The sequence below is a fragment of the Saccopteryx bilineata genome, chromosome 6 (genome assembly GCF_036850765.1).
Source record: "Saccopteryx bilineata isolate mSacBil1 chromosome 6, mSacBil1_pri_phased_curated, whole genome shotgun sequence".
Taxonomy (NCBI): Eukaryota; Metazoa; Chordata; class Mammalia; order Chiroptera; family Emballonuridae; genus Saccopteryx; species Saccopteryx bilineata.
The window spans coordinates 211,026,821-211,049,617 of record NC_089495.1 but is presented as its reverse complement, the minus strand read 5'-3'; the positions used below and the strand labels follow the sequence as shown (position 1 = coordinate 211,049,617).

The window sequence follows — 22,797 nt, the reverse complement described above, 5'->3', positions numbered from 1 at the left end:
ACTCCAGGCTAATGAATGAACTAATTAACCTCACAGGTGGAGAAACAAGGGCAAAAACAATAAGGTGACCAATCATCCTCCTTTAGAGAGGGCAGTCCGCCCTTTGTAAATTCCGTCCTCCCTCAAAAAGTGTCCTCCTTTTTGATATTGGAAGACTAATCTGTAAATGTCTGTATTCGATCGATGCAGAGTTAATCCATTGTGTGTGATGTAACATATTTGTATCTAAATGAGTACTTTTTTCTTAAAATTATTATTAAAAATTAATAGGCATGTAAGCATAATTACAATATAAAATATTACAAATGGTTTTATTATGTATTTATCATATAGTGTATTATTGTTGCAATGAATAAAATGTTTCTTTTTTTTACAATATTGTTTTCTTCTATTTATTTTTGTCCTCCTTTTCATGGTAAAAAAGTTGGTCACCTTAAAGACAAGGAAGAAGACAGTTTCCAACGTGACCAGGGACATGCACCACTGGACACCAAGAGAAAGAAGGTTGGTTTGCCAGCCCAGGGGCAGGTATTGGGGGGGCAGATGGGCACTCGGGACACTGTCCAAGCAGGGAGGGTCTTGTCACCAAGATCCTTGCTAAACAGGCAGAGGCCTGGTCCCAAACCTCGAAGAATAGGCCCCGTGGGAAGGGCAGGCCATGGGGTATGGCAAACAAAACTTTTCATGAGAAGCTAGCAGCCTGTTACCAGAGAGACTCCATTCAGATGTGGCGGGGAGGCTGATGACAATAGACACAAAGGTGACACAGTCACAAGCACTGTCACCTGGTACCAACAGACTTCCTCCACCCTCCCCAGTCAGCTACCAGCTGGGCCTCTGTCTTCCTGAAATAAAGTGCAGGTCGCCCTTCCGCCCCCACCGGGCCCCCGGGGAGGCTGCACAGAGACCCACAGACAGGGCAGTGTGTGGACAGTTACCTCCGGTGTGTGAGAAAGCTCCCGTTGGCGTGACCAGAGCCATCACAGCCCGGAGTGGGGCAGGTGGGCCCCTCGTTCTTCAGCGACTTCCAGGAGAATGAGGAGCCATTGAGGGAACCTTCCTTCTGCCTGCGGGCAGCCAACGGGCAGCCTGATGCACTTCTGTGAGAGGCGTATTTGCCGCTGATATGACCAAGCCCCACGCAACCTGGAACTGGGCACCTGGGCACAAAGATGTCAGAGGTGAGCAAGGGATGCTGGCAGAAAAGCCCAGAGTCCCTTCTAAGCCAGGCCCTGCAACCCACCGAGGAATCCTGTACAAATAACCACTGTTGCAACCCCAGGGAGGCGGCGGCAGTGGGAATCATGTGCCCTCCCCATCCTCGGCTTCCTGAGCCTTGCAGGACTGGAGGGTCCCCAGCAGACCCCAGCATGATGCCCTGGGCCCTGCTGTGGCTCTTAGAGACCTCTGGGTCCACTCCAAGACCTTGCTGCCAGCATCACCTCTGTCGATTCTAAAATGAGATGTCAGCTGAGGCCACCCTGAGATGTGCTGGGAGGTTACACCAAGCACATCTTGGGCGTGGGTGGGCTAAGGAGTCACAGGAGGTCAGATGTGCACCCTGAGCCATGCCACACTGCAACATCCCAGAATGAGGCTGGTTATGGCACAAGGCCCGTGAGTGTCCCAGCTTTGCCACATCTGAAATGTGTGTTCTGGAAGGACAAATGCAAGGCCACAGAGCTCATGTGGGAAAGGTATGACTCAGACATCCCTCAGTGACTCAGCCGGAGGCCGTCCATTTGCTCAGGCTGTTGAAAAACCAGGGGTGAAGGGTCCCTATGGAAATCACAAACACCCCAGGGTCAGTTGAAACAACTTGAGAAGGGTTCAGAGTGACCATCCACATGCTACAGTCAGAATCCGTGCGGTCATACAGAACAGGACAGAGCAGAGAGCTCTGGGTGCCCCTCCTTGTGGCTTTCGGGAGGGACCTGGATCGGAGCTCAATGCTGTGCCTTCCGAACACCGACGGTTCAGGACTTTGGAACCAACATGTGATGGAGGACAAGATCCTCCACCCAGAGGTTCACAGTCTTCTCCCTCCAACAGATGAGACTCATTTCACTTGATGCTTGTCACTCACTGTCTTTGTGCTACAGACCCGCCAACACACACGACCCAAGAGGGTACACTGCCCCAGTTTATAGAGAGGTTCCCAGAGTTCAGAAAAGTCAAAGGCCAGGGCCATCCCAGGGGCTCCTGCTGCAGCAGTGGGGTTGAGGGAGGGGCCACACTACCCAGTGACAAGGCCATCCAGGTTCATGGCCACCAAACCCTGGGCTCAATCAGACACAGCCCCTGCAGACACTCTCCTAGCCTTATTTACCACCCCCCCCACACACACACACACACTGGCTCTTATTTGTTTTTTAGTCATCCCACCCACAGGGGCCTCAGATGTGTGAGGAGAACACTGAGCCAGTATAAGGTCATCTCAGCCCATAGTCTGGAGCAGACACTACCAGGGGCCCTGCAGGGAGCATGGGGAGGTTCCATTTTATACCCACCCCCCAAACCTGGAAACCTCCCAGCTGGGCAGATCTCAGGAAACACCTAGGCCAGGCGGTCTGAGATGCCCATGAGGCCCCAACATGACAAGGTCAAAAGGGCAAAAAGAGAGGCCTCTCTTTGCATGCAACACACACGGTCGCACCTGAAGTTTTCCTTCCCACTTTTATTTGTTTGTTTGTTTGTTTGTTTTAGTGAGAGGATGGGAGGCAGAGAGACAGACTGCCACATATGTCCTGACCAGGATCCACCTGGCAAGCCCACTAGAGGGAGATGCTTTGCCCATCGAGGGCATTGTCTGTTGCTCAGCAACCTAGCTCTTCTTAGCACCTGAGGCTGAGGTCATGGAGCCATCCTCAGTGCCCTGGGCCACGGCTGCTGAAGGGGAAGAGAGAGAGACAGAGAGAGAGAGAGAGAGAGAGAGAGAGAGAAGCAAAAGGGAGAAGAGTGGAGAAGCAGATGAGTGTTTCTCCTGTGGGTCCTGACCAGGAATTGAACCCAGGACTCTACACACCGGCCGATGCTCTACCACTGAGCCAACCCACCAGGGCCTTCCTTCCCACTTTCTCTGCAGCTCCCCAGTCTGGAGGGACTGCTGTGTTTCCCTGGAGCTGCATTCGCAATGAGTGTTTTCTTTCCACCACCACCCCCTCCCAGCCCAAATCTTCAGGACCCTCAGGTGACCTCATGGTAACACATGTGCAGGGTGACAACTTGGGGCTTTTCTGCGCCAGGGTAAGCCTGCGCTGGGGTACAGTAGTGATACCTCTTTCCTCAGATGCCACCGTAGCCAAGGAGAGTAGGGCATTCAGCTCCTGGCCCCCAGGCTGGAACCTGCATAGTCTTTTATGGTCAGTATTTAGTCGTAAACAAAGGGATTTACTGCAAAGTGCAGTCACGACTTAATCTCGAACACTGCAGACACAGGGTATCGTAAAGGGAATCTTTCTTCCCCAGCCCGGCCAGAAGAAGCACGGCGCATGCGTGCTGAAGAAGTCCCGTCGAGCGGTGAGACCTGGTGCGCTGTTAGTATCTGCTGCGGTGGGCACTTACCAAGGACGCTACTCAGTTATGAAGACGTTATGGTTTACAGCTGGGAGGAGGCCTGTAAAGGAGGCGCCACGTGGGTGGCCCCCTTCTTGTCATGGAGCTACTAGCGTTGATTTAAATCGTTTGCAATGACAGCACAAGGCACCCACAGCGGCCAACCAGCAGGACCCAGGCATTCCGTTTGCATGGTCACAGGCAAACTCCGGGATTCTCAGAGGATCAAGACTCCTAGCCATCCTAGCAGTTAGTAGGCAGCATTCAGAAACCAACAACGTGTTTTGCATTTCTGATTTAGCATTCATTACATTGTTACCATAAAATTTAAATAAAGAAAAAAGCCAGAGCCAAACAGCTCTCGGAAGCCCCCATCCCTTTGAGGAGCCTGACGCTGATCATTAGGCCCTTCCCCTGTGGCCAAGCAGATGTCTGGGCACAGTTGGGCCAGCTTGCTGCCCTCTGCAGGGGTGAGTACTGTCTATTCTTGGCCAGCAGGCAACACAGTCAGGGCAGACCTGCTCCCACCTCGGTTGACTTGACCAACTGACCAGCTAACAGGTGCCGCCCAGACCAAGCCAGTCCTGGGCCATGAGGGAGCCACCTGCCAGGTGAACCCATTCCTGCTTTGCCATGTCAGCTCTCAGAGTCCTGGACAATGCCGTGGTTCGTTACCCAGTTTGTACCTGTGGCCTTTCTCCCACCTGCTACTGGGCATTCAAGGGGGCAAGTTCTGTTCTGGAAGGAGTATCTGGCAAGGGTACAGGCCCCCACTGTGTGAGGCACACACAGGCTCCCCGTGACACAACAGGTACCCCCAGGGAGAAGGCTGGTAGAGGGTTTCAGGGACATGGATCACGTGAGGCACAGGAGGCCCTCTCTCTCTCCCCACAGCCGTGTTGAGGCCCCAGTTCAGAGTGAACCTCCAGGGCTCCCACACCAGCTCCCCGTGCAGGTGTGAGAGCATTCGGGTTCCCACACTCACAGCTGAAGGATTCGTCATCTTTCTACCCACAGCCTTCTCCTCGACTCCTGCACCTGACCTTTCCCACCAGACAGAAGTTGTGCAGAGAGCAGTGCCCACAAGCATTCTGTGGGGCTGCTCTACACCCTGGCTCAGCACCCCAGTGCCCAGGTACATGGGTAGCAGGGCACTTTAACTCTCAGCCCATGAAACACGCCGGACCTGAGAGGCACAGACGGGTCGGGGCCTGAGTGCCTTTGATACCACGCCGTGCCTTCACAGCACCCACGTGCACGGGGCCAGAACATCTGCAAAAACAGACGTTGTCATTGACTGGCCTTGCTAATGGGAAGGGAATTGAAAAGGACCTTCTTAATTCTAAGACAGAAAAGTCCCAGTTTGGCGCAAGGACCTGACTTACTTCATCAGCTCGGGGTCTTCCTTGTCATCCTTCGTGGGCGTCACCTTGGCTCCACTCTTCTTGGCACGAGGGCAGCCGGACAGGCTGGTTTTAAAAGGGGAGAAGTACAGCTGTGGCCCCAGAGCAGTAGCTTCCCACCCCGTTGGCCTCACCCTCCCTCCTCAGGCCTGAGGTCCGCAGCCCTGGAAGATCCCACCACAGGACGTGTCATGCATGCTCTGGGGGCAGAGGGCAGCCCAACCTGACTGCTGGCAATATTAATGTCCTATCTGAAGCTTTACCCTTCATCTGAGGAAGAGACTCTGCCCCACTGGCACCCCGGGGCAGGCAGGCTCACCTCCGGTGCGAAGCATAGTTCCCCGTTATGTGGCCAGAGCCGTCGCAGCCAGGTGTGGGGCACCTGCAAGGACAGGGGAGTTGGGACCAGAGCCAGTGAAGATGTGTGGCCACAGAAGGACACCCAGTGGCGTAGTGAACATAACTGGTGCCCAGGGCACGGCACTTTATTGGCACTCCTCCCCCCTAACTGCGCTTCTACTATGCTTTTTTTTTTTTTTTTTTTTTCTGAAGCTGGAAACGGGGAGAGACAGTCAGACAGACTCCCGCATGCGCCAGACCGGGATCCACCCGGCACGCCCACCAGGGGCAAAGCTCTGCCCACCAGGGGGCGATGCTCTGCCCCTCCGGGGCGTCGCTCTGCCTCGACCAGAGCCACTCTAGCGCCTGGGGCAGAGACCAGAGCCACTCTAGCGCCTGGGGCAGAGGCCAAGGAGCCATCCCCAGCACCCAGGCCATCTTTGCTCCAATGGAGCCTTGGCTGCGGGAGGGGAAGAGAGAGACAGAGAGGAAGGAGGGGGGGGTGGAGAAGCAAATGGGTGCTTCTCCTGTGTGCCCTGGCTGGGAATCAAACCCGGGTCCCCCGCACGCCAGGCCGACACTCTACCAGTGAGGCCAGGGCCTCTACTATGCTGTTCTTGTTTGTCCTGAAGACCATTTGGTGCCCCTCCTCGAGTGGCGCCCGGGGCGTGATAGACCCCCTTGCCCCCCTCGCTATGCCACTGAGGACACCCTGCGCACTCAGTCTTGGTGTGGACCCAACTGGCCACCAAGGTCTCACAGCTGTGGTGCCTGTCCTGACCGGCCTCCTGCCATGACCTCCAGCCTTCAGGACTTTGTCACTTAGTCCCCCAAGAGGGCACAAGAAGGCCATAAGGAGAGTACTTCCCTGCTGCAAGGACTCTGGGCCCCTCGCCTGACCTTCTGCAGAGTTTGGGCTGCCACAGAAGGTTCTAGAACATATGAGCCCTCACTTTACACCAGTGGTCAGGAAGACAAACCTAACACCTAAGACTGTTTTTCTTTGAGGGCTTTACTCAGGAAGGGTTGCACCGTGTGCGCCCGTGAACACGCATTCCCAAGCACCCTGATGCACCATCCACAGCACCAGTCACCTGGGGGTGCGTTCTCACTTAGCGAGGGTGGCAGGTGCCAGCACGGGGTGAAGAGGAGAAACAACACACAAAGCCCAGCTTTGCACACACAAAACGTTTGATGAACGTGCCACACAGAAGGTAGGAATTTCACTTTAATATATGAGCACGGGCTTAAACTATTTTTCCTTGAATGTGCCCTGGGGGAAAAGAGTGTGTTGTCCTTGCTGCTTTCCGAGTGGGGGCTCCGCCTGGCTCTGCAGGTGTGTCCCCGGGAAGCCCCTCCAGAGCCAGCCAGCCACCTCGTGCCTTATTCCTCAAGAGAGTACGGGCCCAACCATGGGGACCTGGCAGGACCGTGGTGCTTGCACCTGGAGAGCCCATCACTTGCCGCTGTTCCTGGTCTCACCCTCACACTCAGGGAACCCAAGAGGGTCATGGAGCTTTGCGTCTGCTGAGACAGGACACAGGCCTTTGCCTCCCAATCAGCAGAGGTGCCCAGGTCACTGCACTGTGTCCAAAGCCTTTTCTCTGTGTCCTCCTCCCCCAGCACACACAGCATCTGGTGTTGGGGCACAGGACAGGAAGCCGGTGCAGCCAGAGGGTTTCCTGCAGCCTCTGGGCCACCCTTCTGAACCCAGCAGGCCAGCACTGCCAGTCTCCATCAGAGAGACCTCAAGCTAGTACACAACATGGGGGCTCACAGCCCAGGGGCCTCCTCTGGCCTCTCCCTGCCCAGCTCCTTCTCCAGCCCCTGAGACCTTCTGTGGTCCCTCTTCACCACGGACCCGGGCAACACATCCAGTGCCTCTCTGCTGTGGCAGCTGACCGCCCCTCTGTCAAAATACCCTCTGGCTGGTGTTGGGGGTAAATCAAACTCCCCTGAGTTTCTGATGGGTCCTGCCCTAGTCCCATGTGGTCACAGTTCAAGCCACACACACGTCTGGGACAAGAAGGCTTTTGCATTTTAACAGAAGCCACGCAGGCCGGCCTCATGCTTCCCATCAAACCCCCAGCTGCTGCAACACCCCTGCTCTGACACTGTCTCCACATTGCCCAAGGTCCCAGGTGCCTCTGCTTGGAGGTACATTGGGGTGCCTCTCACATGGCTCTTTGAGCTGAGGCCACGGCCCCATGATTCCCTGCTGCCCCTTCCTCAGCTGAGGGAGGCCTGCCAAGTGCTGCCCTAAGGTAAGGGCAGAGTGGAGTGAGTAGGACGCTTCTCCTCCCAGGCTGCAGCTGCTCAGGTGGCTGCCTGGGGCTCTGCTTCTCCTGAGCCCCAGGGAACCGAGTAACAGGACCCAGAGGCTCAGCATGGTGGCTGGTGTCTTAGGCCTTGGTGGCCGTAGAACAGCTCTGAATGGTGGGTGACGGCCTGTGAGGTGCGGACCCCGATGGGGCCTCAGTCTGGGGCGAGGGCAGCGACTCCCTGGGAACACACTGGCTGGTCCCTGCCAGGCCCCACAGGAGGAACCAGCATCACCAGGGGTCCCTGAGGCACACCTGCTCCAGGCGGTGGGACTGTCCCGCAGGCCTTGCTGAGACCCAGTTTAACAACTATGCCAGAGCCATGTCCAAGAGAGGATGGCATCCATGTGGCTAGAGAAGCAGGTATCTGCGTTAAGTGCCTGCAGGATCCACCACGCTTAGGGCCCTGAAGGTCCACAGGGTCAGCTGCAGAAGCCCCCCCACCATTTGCTTCTGAGGGGGTTGACTGGGCAGGAGGAAGAGTCCTGTGTCTAAGGGACACCCTACAGCTTGGCAATGCACGGGGTCTTCCCTCGGAGCCCCATCCCTGTCCCCACCCTGTGCGGAGCTCCTGTCACATCCTTGCACCCCAGCTTCCCACACAGAGAGGGATGAGTAGCTGTGCTCAGCCCCTGACCACACAGAGAGGGATGAGTAGCTGTGCTCAGTCCCTGACCACACAGAGTGGATGAATAGCTGTGCTCAGCCCCTGACCACACAGAGTGGATGAGTAGCTGTGCTCAGTCCCTGACCACACAGAGTGGATGAGTAGCTGTGCTCAGCCCCTGACCACACAGAGAGGGATGAGTAGCTGTGCTCAGTCCCTGACCACACAGAGAGGGATGAGTAGCTGTGCTCAGCCCCTGACCACACAGAGAGGGATGAGTAGCTGTGCTCAGCCCCTGACCACACAGAGTGGATGAGTAGCTGTGTTCAGTCCCTGACCACACAGAGTGGGGTGAGTAGCTGTGCTCAGCCCCTGACCACACAGAGTGGGATGAGTAGGTGTTTTCAGTCCCCTGACCACACAGAGAGGATGAGTAGCTGTGCTCAGTCCCTGACCACACAGAGAGGATGAATAGCTGTGCTCAGCCCCTGACCACACAGAGAGAATGAGTAGCTGTGCTCAGTCCCTGACCACACAGAGAGGATGAGTAGCTGTGTTCAGTCCCTGACCACACAGAGAGGGATGAGTAGCTGTGCTCAGTCCCTGACCACACAGAGAGGATGAATAGCTGTGCTCAGTCCCTGACCACACAGAGAGGATGAATAGCTGTGCTCAGTCCCTGACCACACAGAGTGGATGAGTAGCTGTGCTCAGTCCCTGACCACACAGAGTGGATGAGTAGCTGTGCTCAGTCCCTGACCACACAGAGAGGGATGAGTAGCTGTGCTCAGTCCCTGACCACACAGAGAGGATGAGTAGCTGTGCTCAGTCCCTGACCACACAGAGTGGATGAGTAGCTGTGCTCAGCCCCTGACCACACAGAGAGAGATGAGTAGCTGTGCTCAGCCCCTGACCACACAGAGAGGGATGAGTAGCTGTGCTCAGTCCCTGACCACACAGAGTGGATGAGTAGCTGTGCTCAGTCCCTGACCACACAGAGAGGGATGAGTAGCTGTGCTCAGTCCCTGACCACACAGAGTGGATGAGTAGCTGTGCTCAGTCCCTGACCACACAGAGTGGATGAGTAGCTGTGCTCAGCCCCTGACCACACAGAGAGGGATGAGTAGCTGTGCTCAGCCCCTGACCACACAGAGAGGGATGAGTAGCTGTGCTCAGCCCCTGACCACACAGAGAGGGATGAGTAGCTGTGCTCAGCCCCTGACCACACAGAGTGGATGAGTAGCTGTGCTCAGCCCCTGACCACACAGAGTGGATGAGTAGCTGTGTTCAGTCCCTGACCACACAGAGTGGGGTGAGTAGCTGTGCTCAGCCCCTGACCACACAGAGTGGGATGAGTAGGTGTTTTCAGTCCCCTGACCACACAGAGAGGATGAGTAGCTGTGCTCAGTCCCTGACCACACAGAGAGGATGAATAGCTGTGCTCAGCCCCTGACCACACAGAGAGGATGAATAGCTGTGCTCAGTCCCTGACCACACAGAGAGGGATGAGTAGCTGTGCTCAGTCCCTGACCACACAGAGAGGATGAATAGCTGTGCTCAGTCCCTGACCACACAGAGAGGATGAATAGCTGTGCTCAGTCCCTGACCACACAGAGTGGATGAGTAGCTGTGCTCAGTCCCTGACCACACAGAGTGGATGAGTAGCTGTGCTCAGTCCCTGACCACACAGAGAGGGATGAGTAGCTGTGCTCAGTCCCTGACCACACAGAGTGGATGAGTAGCTGTGCTCAGCCCCTGACCACACAGAGAGAGATGAGTAGCTGTGCTCAGCCCCTGACCACACAGAGAGGATGAGTAGCTGTGCTCAGTCCCTGACCACACAGAGAGGATGAATAGCTGTGCTCAGTCCCTGACCACACAGAGTGGATGAGTAGCTGTGCTCAGTCCCTGACCACACAGAGAGGATGAATAGCTGTGCTCAGCCCCTGACCACACAGAGAGGATGAGTAGCTGTGCTCAGTCCCTGACCACACAGAGAGGATGAATAGCTGTGCTCAGTCCCTGACCACACAGAGTGGATGAGTAGCTGTGCTCAGCCCCTGACCACACAGAGAGAGATGAGTAGCTGTGCTCAGCCCCTGACCACACAGAGAGGATGAGTAGCTGTGCTCAGTCCCTGACCACACAGAGAGGATGAATAGCTGTGCTCAGTCCCTGACCACACAGAGAGGATGAGTAGCTGTGCTCAGTCCCTGACCACACAGAGAGGATGAATAGCTGTGCTCAGTCCCTGACCACACAGAGAGGATGAATAGCTGTGCTCAGTCCCTGACCACACAGAGTGGATGAGTAGCTGTGCTCAGTCCCTGACCACACAGAGTGGATGAGTAGCTGTGCTCAGTCCCTGACCACACAGAGAGGGATGAGTAGCTGTGCTCAGTCCCTGACCACACAGAGAGGATGAGTAGCTGTGCTCAGCCCCTGACCACACAGAGTGGGATGAGTAGGTGTTTTCAGTCCCCTGACCACACAGAGAGGATGAGGAGCTGTGCTCAGTCCCTGACCACACAGAGAGGATGAGTAGCTGTGCTCAGCCCCTGACCACACAGAGAGGGATGAGTAGCTGTGCTCAGTCCCTGACCACACAGAGAGGATGAGTAGCTGTGCTCAGTCCCTGACCACACAGAGAGGGATGAGTAGCTGTGCTCAGTCCCTGACCACACAGAGAGGATGAGTAGCTGTGCTCAGTCCCTGACCACACAGAGTGGATGAGTAGCTGTGCTCAGTCCCTGACCACACAGAGAGGATGAGTAGCTGTGCTCAGCCCCTGACCACACAGAGAGGGATGAGTAGCTGTGCTCAGTCCCTGACCACACAGAGAGGGATGAGTAGCTGTGCTCAGTCCCTGACCACACAGAGAGGATGAATAGCTGTGCTCAGTCCTTGACCACACAGAGAGAATGAGTAGCTGTGCTCAGTCCCTGACCACACAGAGTGGGATGAGTAGCTGTGCTCAGTCCCTGACCACACAGAGAGGATGAATAGCTGTGCTCAGTCCTTGACCACACAGAGAGGGATGAGTAGCTGTGCTCAGTCCCTGACCACACAGAGTGGGATGAGTAGCTGTGCTCAGTCCCTGACCACACAGAGAGGATGAGTAGCTGTGCTCAGTCCCTGACCACACAGAGTGGGATGAGTAGCTGTGCTCAGCCCCTGACCACACAGAGAGGATGAGTAGCTGTGCTCAGCCCCTGACCACACAGAGAGGGATGAGTAGCTGTGCTCAGTCCCTGACCACACAGAGTGGATGAGTAGCTGTGCTCAGCCCCTGACCACACTGGGCACATGAGAGGGAAGAGCAAATGCCTTCGGGATTTAATTAAAACACAGAATTAAAATATATCGTATGAGATTGTCACTGCACCCAAGTGTTGATAGGGAAGCCACAAAAAAAGCCTTGTTTGCAAGGTGGTGGCCTAGGTGTGTGTCCCCTGGGGACGGCCACCATCACCCACCCCTGCCACAAGGCTGGTCAGGAACAGCCCGTGTCAGACGCCCACTGGACGGGAGGGGGGGGGGAGGAGGAGACAGGAGAACTTCGAGCACCAGGAAAGTGCGTCCCGGCCCACCTCACCCAAAGCCCAGGCTGTGGCCCGAGTGATGTAAGTCGTGGGCTCCCTGGGAAGACCCTGAGGAGGCGGGAGAGCTTCGGAAGGAGTTGGGGTCCCTCAGCCACCTCCCCAGGTCTGCCTGAGGCTGGTGAGTAACTTGCTTTCACATAAGGAAGAATTTCTGCTGCCCTTTCTAAATATGCTTTGGGTTAGAGTTCCTCATAGGCTTTTAGTCTCAGAAGGACGGTAACCCTCCAGGACAGCCATGTTTCTGACACTTTCCATCCTGTAGCCCTGAGCACACACCATCAGTCTACAGCTCCAAAGTCAGTCAGGCCCTCAGACTGGAAATCCAAGAACACTAGCCACCAGTAGAAAGGACAGTGGTGTTAGAAAATAAAAAAGGAGAAAGGAGCATGGGAGCGATGGAATGAGAAGAGGGGTGGGGAAGGGGGGGATGTTGAGGAAGAGGGTCCCAGCTGGACTGAGGTGTCCGCTGGACTTCTGGGGCTGGACAGCACGAATGACTCAGGATGAGCTGAGCCTCAGGAGACTCTTGTCACAGCTGTAACTCCCAGAAGGACGATCGGGATCGGGTGGGGGACTCGCTCGGCCCTAGTTGTAACAAGGGGGTGCTGGGACAGATGTGCCCTCCCCAGAGCACTCCGGGTGACCTGGAGCTTTCTGCCCTGTTTCTAACTCAGCGTGGGTCCATGGGACCCTGCAGCAGCAACAGCCCCTCATCTCAGAGGTGCCAGGGCCCTGCTCCTGTCTGGCCTCAGAATGGAATGAGCCAGGGGAACGTCTCTGGGTTCAGGGATGGAGAAGCACCTCTGAAGGGGCCAGAGTGGGACTTCCTTCCCCAGCCTTGCACAGCCTGAAAGCCCAGGACCAGTATGTCACAACTCAGCTGGAGGCATGAAAACCAAGGGCAAGGTAACCCCCAACTCCAGCCCCAAAAGCCCACTGATACCTGGAAACCTCTGGCTGCATGCACCCCCTTGAGCAGGGCTGTCAAGCAGCTGCTGGCGCCCACAGGGCCTGCCCTGCTGTGCATGGGGGGCAGGGAGGAGCAGACACAGAAGGGAGAGGGGCGAGGCAGAGAGAAGGGACAAGCAAGGAGGAGAGACACATTTGGGGCACCAGGCGCCAAGACACAGCAGCGGGAGGATAGCAGAGAATGGAGGGCAAAGCGTTTTCTCTTTGAGAGAAAGCAGCATCTACTTGATTTACATCGAGCTGCCCAGCCTGGTGCTCCTGAGCCACAGTGAGACCGGCAAGGCCAGGCCAGTTCTGGGCTGCTCCCAACCCCACTGAGGGAGACAGCGGACCCCCACGGGGTCCCCAGAAGAGGGAGAGAATGGGCCAGGCCACCAGGATCTCGAGGCGGGTCCTGCTGCCCTCTGCCCATGGAGGGGCTGGCAGAGGCAAGGGCAGACAGAAGCCTACAGCAGCCCTGGCCGGTGGGGACAGACAGACAGATAGACGGACAGAAAGCAACACTCAGAGCAGGGAGGCACAAGCAGAATCGGCCCCTCCATGGTCCTGCCTCGCGGCCCCACTCTGTAGGTGGGGCCGGCCCGGGATTGGAGCCCTGGAGAAGGCCAATTCAGGCTGGAGCCTCATGGAAGGGGACAGCAAAGCCAGGAAGCCACCCAAGACATGGGTGCCAGGAGGCAGACATACTTGAGGTCAGCAGAATGGGCAGCCATGAGGTTTCTGAGGCTCTTGTCAGCAAGAGGGCAACCAGAGAGGCTGAAAGAGAAGAGAGGGGAGTAAGCCAAAGAGGGGAGCAGAGCAGGAGAGGAGGAAGACCCACCACGCAGCACCCCGGCCAGGCCGGCCCAAGCGGGGGACAAACCTGCGGTGGGAGGCATAGTTCCCGGTGATGTGGCCACTGCCGTCACAGCCGGGGGTGGGACAGCTGGACAAAGGAAAAAGAGCGTCAGAACAGAGAAAAAGGCCCACCTGCCAAGCCTGCCCCAGCTGACTGGCACAGGGACAGTGGTGGCACCTGCTCCTTTGTCACCCATGGGCCAAGGGGCAACTCCTCCCCCTTGGTCCTCAGAGCACAGCCTCAGCCTCAGACGGCAACTCTCCCACACAGTGTAACTCAAGACGGAAAAAGGAACCACAGCAAAGCTCAGCTTGAAGTTAGGATGCCTCTGAAGCGCAGGGGTTGCACATGCCCATGACACAAGGGAGCTTCTCCCCTAAATGCATGGCCTTCCCTGAGGACAAGGTCCCCAACCAGAGCCCAGATCTGGCCGTCCTGGGGAGCCAGTGACAGAGAAGAAGATCAGAACAAGAATAGGAACCTGGAACTCACACTGAGCACAGGTGAGGCTGGGTCACCCGTGGTGCAGGTGCCAGGTACGGCCTCGCACGGCCCTCTAAGTGAGGTGGCTCTCAGTAGGGGTTGACCAGAGGCCTGTGGAATGGCAGCTGACTATGCATGGCTCCCACCCACCAGCAGCACCCTGCTCGCCAATGACGTCTGGTTAGCCCTCTGAGGACCGGAGCTGGAAGGGCTCGCCAGGCTTCCAGAGCTGAGGGCACAGACCCTGAGACAGACGCACATCGGGCCTGGTGCTATGACCAGGGTGTGGCTGCAGCCAGCTCCCCTCAGACCTCAGCTCGCTGTGTGGGTGGAAACAGGGCTCTTCCTCGTTCTCAGTCAACATCAGAGGACCGTGTGGGAGCCCTGCACAGGGCAGAGGTGACAGGGAACCTGTGTCCTGCTGCCTGGTCGAGTGGGTTCTAGTGAGGGATATCTGGCCTCTGCCCACTGAGGGCAGCGGACGGCCCAGACGGGGTGGACCCAGTGCCCCAGGCCCAGCCCAGGCCCAGCCCAGGCCACGTGCCTTCCCAGGCGGTGGCAGCTGTCCCAGGAGTCTTGGTGGCCAAGGTGGGGACTTACGTGAGCAGCTCCTTCTTTATGTCCTTGGAGAGAAACTTCAGCTTAAAGTTGGTCAGGGTGACTTCCCCAGGGTACTTCCGCTCCTCAAAATTCTCTTCCGACACTTCCTGGTCATCTGCTTCAGAAGAAGCAAAAGAATGGGCAGCTGGCTCTGGCTGCAAAAGACCAGCAGGGAGAGGTTTTAACGGCTGTGGGGCCGGCGCCCGGCCCAGGGCGAGGGAGGGACCCTTCAGAGCAGTGTCCACCGAGGTGTTTTCTGGAGTCTCCTGTCTTCTGGATAAGTCAGGAAGGTGTCCCCCAAGACAAAGAGGAGAGCACCCCGAGGGCTGGAGCACTCCCCGACCTCAGCCAGAGCTGCCCAAGATCAGGGACCTCCTGACCCTCCACCTTCTCGGCATGTGGTCCGCCTCCACCTAATGTCCACCTAATGGCCGCATCCACCGGGCCTGCCTCCTAAACAGGAGAGTGGACGCAGAAGGTGGGTCCTTTGGAGGAAGGCGGTACTCCGTGCGCAGTGGGCCCTGCAAGTGTCTGTCACAGCCCTGTGAGGCGGAGACGGCATGGACGAATAACACACCAGAATCCTACAACTGACCGCCATGACCCTGAGACCATCTGCCCTGTGTGCCCCACCCAGCACCATGCCTGGCCACAGCTGAACTTGAATGCTGGGCTGGAGGTGTTCAATCGCCACCCAAGGGCAGGTTGCTGTGGACACAGGGTGAACAAGGACAGTCCTGCCATCCAGGTGGGGGAGGCTGTCTACAAGAGCCAGGAAGGGCAATGCCCTGCAGGTTGGTCCGTCCCAGGCGGTCACAGTGGCTCACAGCTGGGACCCAGCGCTGGCACTTGCTCTGTGTCCCAGGCTTGTGCTCAGCCTCTTGGAGCTGAGGTGCCACTTTGCAACTGAAGCTAAGGGCAGCCCCTACCAGGACTTCTGGGGATCGAAGGAGGAAGCACACAACCCAGCGTCAGGCCAGCTGGAGATCCGGCCACTATGATTGACTTGTTCACCTGAGCAAGCTGCTAGATGCTGCTCTTAGGGTGGACGGGCTCCCGAAGCACAGACCAGGTGTGCACCCCAGAGCCCTGGGACGTGGGACAATCAGCAGGGGCCCCTGCCACAGGCTGGGAGGGGGGAGGCGAGGCTGCAGCAGGGGCAGTAGCCTCTCCCGGGACGGGGCAGAGGTGGAAGAGGGGTCTGGGCCAGAAGTCCAGGGCCATGGTATGAGGACCGAGAAGACCTGCAGGGTTCAGGAGGAGTTGCGAGGGATGACCCTGCTCAAGAAAGTGCTGCAGGAGAGTGAGGGTCTGGGTGAGATTTAAGGCCCCGCCTGGGGGCTGGATGGTTGCCTGTGGGGCACAGCGTGGGGACAGGCTCTCATGGGTGGGAACCTCAGGAAGGCTGAGACCTGGGTCACCCCACAGATGATGGTGACAGTCCTGAGAGGGCACAAGGGTGCTCAGGAAGAAGGGGGGCAAAGCAGCCCAGGGAGGCGGGCCAGCCTGAGCTGCAGGCTGAGGAAAGGGGCAGTGAAGGGGGCCCCAGGGAGTGAGCTCTCTGTGGGAGGGGTGCAGCTCAGTCCTGGGGGCAAGACAGAAACAAGGGTGACAGCAGACAGAGGCTCTGACTACACTGGCAGCAGACACACAGGAGGGCCCCACCAGCAGCAGATGGAGAGGTCAGCACAGCCCCCCCGGGGGGGGGGGTCGTGCCTCAGGGCAGCCACCCTCTCTCAGGGCTCCGACTCCGAGCTGCCCCCCTTCTGAGGCTAACACCAAGTCACCGCATGTGACTGAGCCACGTGACTTCAGCCTGGGGCCCCGTCTACTCCTCTGTAAAGTTGGGGTGCGTGTGACGCGTGTAGAGAGAGCCTGGCTCAGCAGTGGAACAGACCGCAGAGGTGATAGGTTATCAGAGGGGAGTCCTCCCTGCCGCCTCCTCCTCTCCAGGGACCCACCCTGTCCTCCTGGTGTGCGTGGGGGGGGGGGGCGGCAGGAAGGGAGGGCGGAGGGCGGAGGACCTGCAGACCTGCCCATGCTGCAGAGCCCGCAGGAGCCTGTGACACCCTCACAGTCAGGACGCACAGCTTTTTTGGAAAAGCCCTCAACCAGCCCTCGTCTCAAGTGGGTGGAGTGACTGCACAGACTGTCCAGACCACAGCCCCAGCACAGACGCTCGGCCTCTGCTCTCTACAGGGTGGTGCTGGTCTTAGGACTCGGCTCCTGTCCACCATGGGGGCTGCCACGGCCAGCAGTTTTTTCTACCTCTTTCCAAGGACTCAGGAGGCCTCGAGCATCCTGGGGACATAGAAGGGGCTGCAGCCAGGGCTTGGGGTGTCCCATAAAACCAAGGAAATCAGAGCTTTTCCCAAGTCACCCCCAGTGGGGTCTGAAAGAAGCCCTCTCCCCCCCAGACTCTCAGAGGTCCCACTCCTGCTGACTGCTGTGTGTCACGAGGTGAGGTGACCACCTCTCTCAGATGGGAGAAGGACACAGCACCTCCCCGTGGCGAAACCCCTCCAGGTAGGCTGCTGAGCCCCCGCTGCCCGGAGGCTGTAGGACCCTGTAAGATCCCGTGTACAAAGGGAGAGGACCCTGAGACCCTGCCCGGAGAAGCAGCCCCCCAGCCACACACCCACCTCCTCGGGCTCCTCCTCTCGCTGGCGGCTGGGCTTGGTGTAGTCCAGAGGCCGGTCCCACTCGTCCTGGCGGGCGGCCTGGCTGGACTGGGGTGAGGTCATGGAGCCACTGGGGGCACTAGTGCTGCCCGGACGCTGAGAGGCATCGGGAGACTTCACCCCGGGGCTGCCGCCACCGCCGCCGGAAACAGCGCCCTCCCGCTTGCGGTGCTTGTGCATGCTCAGGTCCAGGGTCCCGTTTTCATCCACCTCAATGTCCACCGCCTGCAACGCAAGGGCGCCATCTGCATCCACAACGCACCGTTCCATGTGGGCCCAAGGCCATAATGGCCCTGAGCGTGTCCCTCGGAAGGGAGCCGAGAGAAACAAAACAGGGGGACCTCCAAGAAGCGGGTCCCGAAACCCCCATGGGGGAGACGCTGCCTCCTCCTCCCAGTGTCCCCGACCACAGGCTGGAACCTGAGGGCATGAGCACAGTCAGACAGAACACACACACAACCCTGAGACCCGGGAAGACTCGAGGGAACACGCATGTGCATGACCCTCAGACTCAGGGAGGCGTACTCCCTCTCGGCACAGCACGTGGAGCTCTCAGCAGGCTCCTGTCTGAGCTCTCTGGTCATCAGCAGCTGTGGCTATGGAGAGAAAAGCTGAGAGTGGTCATCCCCAGATGGACACTGGGCTGTGCTGAGAGCATCTCACTCGGAGGCCTGTGGCCCTGACTATGCATTCTGGTCTCAGGACGGCTCCCACAGGGGACACACCAACCTTGCCGGGCATGTCCTGCGGCTTCGTGCTGAGGTTCTCGGGCATCTCCCAGCAGCGCGTGGAGAGGTTCAGGATGGCGGTGGCAGCCATGTGTGCAGCCTCAGCGTCGTGCGCGTAGTCGAAGCCTGCAGAGAGGGACGAAGGGCAGGCGCTGTGCCTGGTGGAAGGGCCTTGGGGACGGGTTTGGCTGCAAAAGGGAGCGACACAGGCTGACACACACGCAGACAGCAGGTGGCACACTCGACAGGTGACAGGGGGACTTGGGCAGGGGACGTGGGCTCGAGGGGTCATCAGGCTGCTAACTCCACTCGCCCTCCTGCTTGGAATTGAAGAGGCTATTTCTGGCCTGACCAAAATATGTGCAGAAAGAGCAAAACCCTCCAGAGATATCCCAGCATCCATGACATTTCAAACAAAAACAAGTTGTCCATCGGTAAACAGTTATTAAAGACTAAAGAATTCTGTCAATAGGATGACTGTTTGAAATATCACCCAAGTAGGACAATTGTGTCAAAAATCTCAAAAGGCTGATTTTGGTGTCCTCACAACAGTCCTTGCTTTAAGTAACATTATTGTTCAAATAAATACAAGGCATAGAATGTTGACTCTCAAGTATGAGAGTCCTAAGGAATTCCAACATTCCCAACACACTTCCAGTATACGGAGAGCTTCCCTGTGGAGGTTCTGGTGTTGTTGGGTGCCCAGGTGTGAGGGCAGGAAGCCCTCAGCCTGACACAGGGGAGAGGTGTGGTGTTCAGACTTTAGCCGGCAATTGTATCAATTGGTATTTTTACTGTTAACATGTAGAACTCATCACTGCTGCATTTGGAGGCCCAATTCCACTAGAGGTTGCCAGTTTCCATCTCAGGTGCAGTGTGTGTGTGGGGGGGTGCTTCTCAATTTCATATGCATGTTCAGGGTTAATGGGCTGGCAACCCACAAATTAGTGTAATGAGTGACAAAAAACGACAGGAAAGATTGTTCCCAAAGGTTCATTCTCATTAGTACAAGTACCTAGAAAAATCTGTGCTAGTACCACACGTAACACATTGCACTCAGCAAGATGGTCCCCACGCAGGAAGGGAACTGGCTCCTGGCAGGGTACCAGGCTCAACACAGGGGTGGTCTGACCCCCCCCCCGACACACAACTCACACAGACACACAGACACACACAACACACACACAGACACTGGCCCGCTGTGTCGGAATAAACAAGCTGGGAGCAGATGGCCAGGAGGGGGATTTTCGCAGGGTGAACCACATCAGCGAAGTGATTGCTAAGCCTGTGGACACGCAGACCACAAAGGATCTGGTTCTGTTTACAGGTAGCGAGGGGACACATCCAGTTTGATAATGAACGAGGAGGGGGACACTGGGCAGCTCGGCCCTGGTCCCGTCCCCTTGGCCCCTGGGGCAGGCGCCCCTCATGCCCCTGGCCAGTGTCCCTCTCCCCTGCCCCTCACTCCACACCTCCCAAGAGCAGTTCTCCCCAACTTACATTTAAAGGCTTTAGGTGAGGTTTCGCTGGTCTGAATCTTTGGGGCAAGCATGCGTTTGCCAAAAACCTGAGCATCAAAACTTGCGTAGTCGAAGGTGACCTTGGAGAACTTCTCCAGCTCCTTGGCCAGGTTGGCCCTGGGTGTCGCAGGGGCCACACTGGGCCGGTAGCTTCCGTACGGAGGGACCTCAAGCTGCTTCACGAAGCACATGGGTCTGGGGGGCAGGACAGATGCGGAACCACGAGGACGGTTCCCAAGGACCCCGTGTTGTCGCCCCATTGCCTCACCCACAGCTCAGGGACCCTCAGAGCCCAGTGTGGACCGCGGGGGCCTCTCCCCCACATCCCACCACTACGGGTGCCTGGGGCCTGGTCTGTATGAGGAAGAACAGCATGTCCCCTCGCAGACAGCATTAGGCAGAGCAGGGAGGGCCTGAGACTCCCCCAGAACCTAGGAGAGCAGGTTTCCAACAGCTCAGCGACAGTTTGTGCACCGTGGTTGGAAGCCCGGTAGCAGCCACGCCAAGGCCGAACTCTAGTGGGGAGATGGCGTGCAGCTCCCTGGGAGGAGGGATCTGGGTCATGTTTCCAAGAACCAGACTCAAGGCTGGCCTGACTCAGCTCTTCAGTGTGCAGTTGAGATGCCCCTGAGGAGGGGCTTTGGCAGGGTTAGGGACAGGCATGAGAAGGCCACCGCAGGGACTTTGTTCATTGTCACTGAAGCTCTTGAAGGAGTTCAGGTATTTCAATGCACGAGAGATGGCATGACCCCCGCCAAAACAGCACAGGAGCCTGGGAAGGAAGACTACCAGGGAGGTGGTCCGTGCTGGGTGTGGAAGACTACCAGGGAGGTGGTCTGTGCTGGGTGTGCAGGGGCCTCTGCTCCCATCAGCTCAGAGAGAGGGAAGAGGAGGGAGACCTGGGAGAACCCCTCCCCGCCTCTGCGGCAGACTGCGGCCTGTCCTGTGAGCCTCGAAGCTGCTCCAGTTCCGCCCGGGAGGCCCTGTGGCTGCTCCGGTTATCGGCACGCGCGCCCACCCACACGCAGGGGCACGGGCCGCCCGGAGACAGCCCCTCCAGTGCTGCGGTCCCTGCACCCACCTGAGGGTCCGATCCGAACTGGAGCCAGTCTTGGAAGGATCTGCCGTCTGCGGCTGCTGCTTCTCGTGAGATTTGGCTAATTTTTCTGCAGCAGCGATGGGGCACCCAGACAAACTAGAGAAGGGCAGGGGGGACAGCTGAGCCCTCTCTCCTGGGCCCTGCCGGTCAAGCCGGGGACACAGGCAGGCGCCCGCAGAGCCCAGGGAAGCCGCCCCACCTCCAGAGCTGGGTTTTCGCTCCTGCTTTGTGCGCAGCCCACAAAGCCCTGAGCCCCGAGGGGTGATGCAGGCCCAGCTCACTCCACCACCACCCGCACCGTGCCCAGCTCAGTGAGTACCTTCTGTGTGTGTTACGGTTGCTGTTCACGTGGCCCTGGCCTGTGCAGCCAGGGGTGGGGCACTTGAGCACGTTCTCGTGCATGGCCAGGACTGTAAGAGACGGGGTGGGACCGTGAGCCCAGTCAGGAGGGTGCAGGAGCCCCCCACCTGAAGGCTCCAGCTTTGTAGGACGGGCACATAGCAGCTGGGAGCAGTGCTGTAGGGCAAGTCCAGCCCCCAAAACAGCCTGGTCATAGCCCATTTCCCCCTCCCCCACGGTGGGCCCTGCCTCCCTGGGGCAGAAACGAGCTCAGCTTTGCAACCTCTGGCTGTTCTGTGACTCACTCTTGTCAGCCTCCTGCTCACAGTCACTGCCTCCAGCCTGGACTCAGGACTGGCTTCCTCCTGAACCCTCAGAGAACAGATGCAGCCCCTCCAGAGCGGGCTGCCCAGTCTCCCCTCGGCTGTGCCTGTACCTGCGGCCATCTTCCAGGGGCCCTGACCCGAGCTACTGTCTCAAGGTGGATAACTGGGCATGTCCTTGTAGGGCTCAAGTCTGGGCATCTGGATGGTGCCAATTCAAGAGATAGGGCCCCAAGTGACTATCCCTCCATGTGAACACTATGAAGGTATATAGAGATACTTACTCTCTGGAGGGATCCTATCTTTGTGGGGGCACCCGGACAGGCTGCGGTGGTGAGGGTACAGCCCTGTCACGTGGCCAGTGCCGTCACAGCCTGGTGTCGGACACTTGATTTCACGTTTCTCTGCTCTTGAGGAATCTGAACAGACACAGGACACCAGTCAGAAGGTGACCAGGGAGCAGCTGTGTGGTGGGTGGCAACCAGCAAGGGGGCAAAACAGCTGGTCCTTCTGTCTCGTTGTCCAGAGAGGAGAGTGACCAAACTACCGAAGAGCCCAAGAGGGACCAGGGCTGGACAGTGGGGCAACACCAGAGAACCGGGCCAGCCCCAAAGACGCCCCACTGCCCCAACGGCAGGATATGCAGTGACTGGACCAGCAACCCCAGTGGCAGCCGGAGCCGTCTCCTCTCCCCACGGGCTTCAGAGGGGAACACACTCACAGAGCCCCTCACACCCTGAGGTCCGGTCTCTACACAGAGAGGTGAAGGCAATGTGACAAGGTCCCTGTCAGGATATATCCTTTGGATATGACAAAACGAGTGAGTGCAGGGGCCCAAAAGGGACACGTGTCAGGACACTAATGGTCTCCACAGCGATTCCTTGACAGAGGCGTCCCCTGTGGGAGAAGTCAGCAGCACAGAGCCTCACGCACAGGAAGGGCTCACAAATCCCTGCCAACACCTGCTTCCTGAGCTGGCCTCTCTCCAGGGTGGCCCCGTGCCTGCACCTCAGCATCAGCCACATGGCCTCTGTGGCACTGCCTGGGGCTCCCAGCTCAGCCACCTGCCTCTGTCCCCTGGGTCCATGCCCTCAACTTCATCCCAGAAAGCAGGACACTGCATCTCGGTCTCCTAATGTCCATCCCACAGGTATGAATCCCTGACCATCTGGGCCCAGGGCTGTCCCTTATGAGTGTCCCCAGAAAATATGGCCGCATCTCCGCAAACTAGGAGGTCCCTGAGCTAGAGTGCACTCATGTCCCTCCACAACCCAGAGGGATCCCCAGGCCATGGGTGAGCCGCTGATGCTGGGTCACTGTCCCTCCCACCGCCTCCTCCCGGCTGGAGCCTCAGCTGGTGTCTCTGTGAACAGTGCAAGCAGCTCCTCAG

At 57.8% G+C, this 22,797-nt stretch overlaps 1 protein-coding gene across 1 annotated transcript in view; it reads right to left on the bottom strand.

Annotated features, from left to right (window-relative positions):
* Window positions 1–22,797, bottom strand: part of MYT1 (myelin transcription factor 1) — a 58,043-nt gene that overhangs the window by 5,164 nt on the left and 30,082 nt on the right. The window contains 12 exon segments of the mRNA XM_066236239.1: window positions 939–1,160; window positions 4,941–5,024; window positions 5,278–5,340; window positions 13,484–13,552; window positions 13,659–13,721; window positions 14,718–14,872; window positions 17,360–17,623; window positions 18,128–18,252; window positions 19,627–19,841; window positions 20,728–20,841; window positions 21,065–21,155; window positions 21,692–21,826. Of these exon segments, the coding sequence (XP_066092336.1) occupies window positions 939–1,160; window positions 4,941–5,024; window positions 5,278–5,340; window positions 13,484–13,552; window positions 13,659–13,721; window positions 14,718–14,872; window positions 17,360–17,623; window positions 18,128–18,252; window positions 19,627–19,841; window positions 20,728–20,841; window positions 21,065–21,155; window positions 21,692–21,826 (1,600 nt within the window).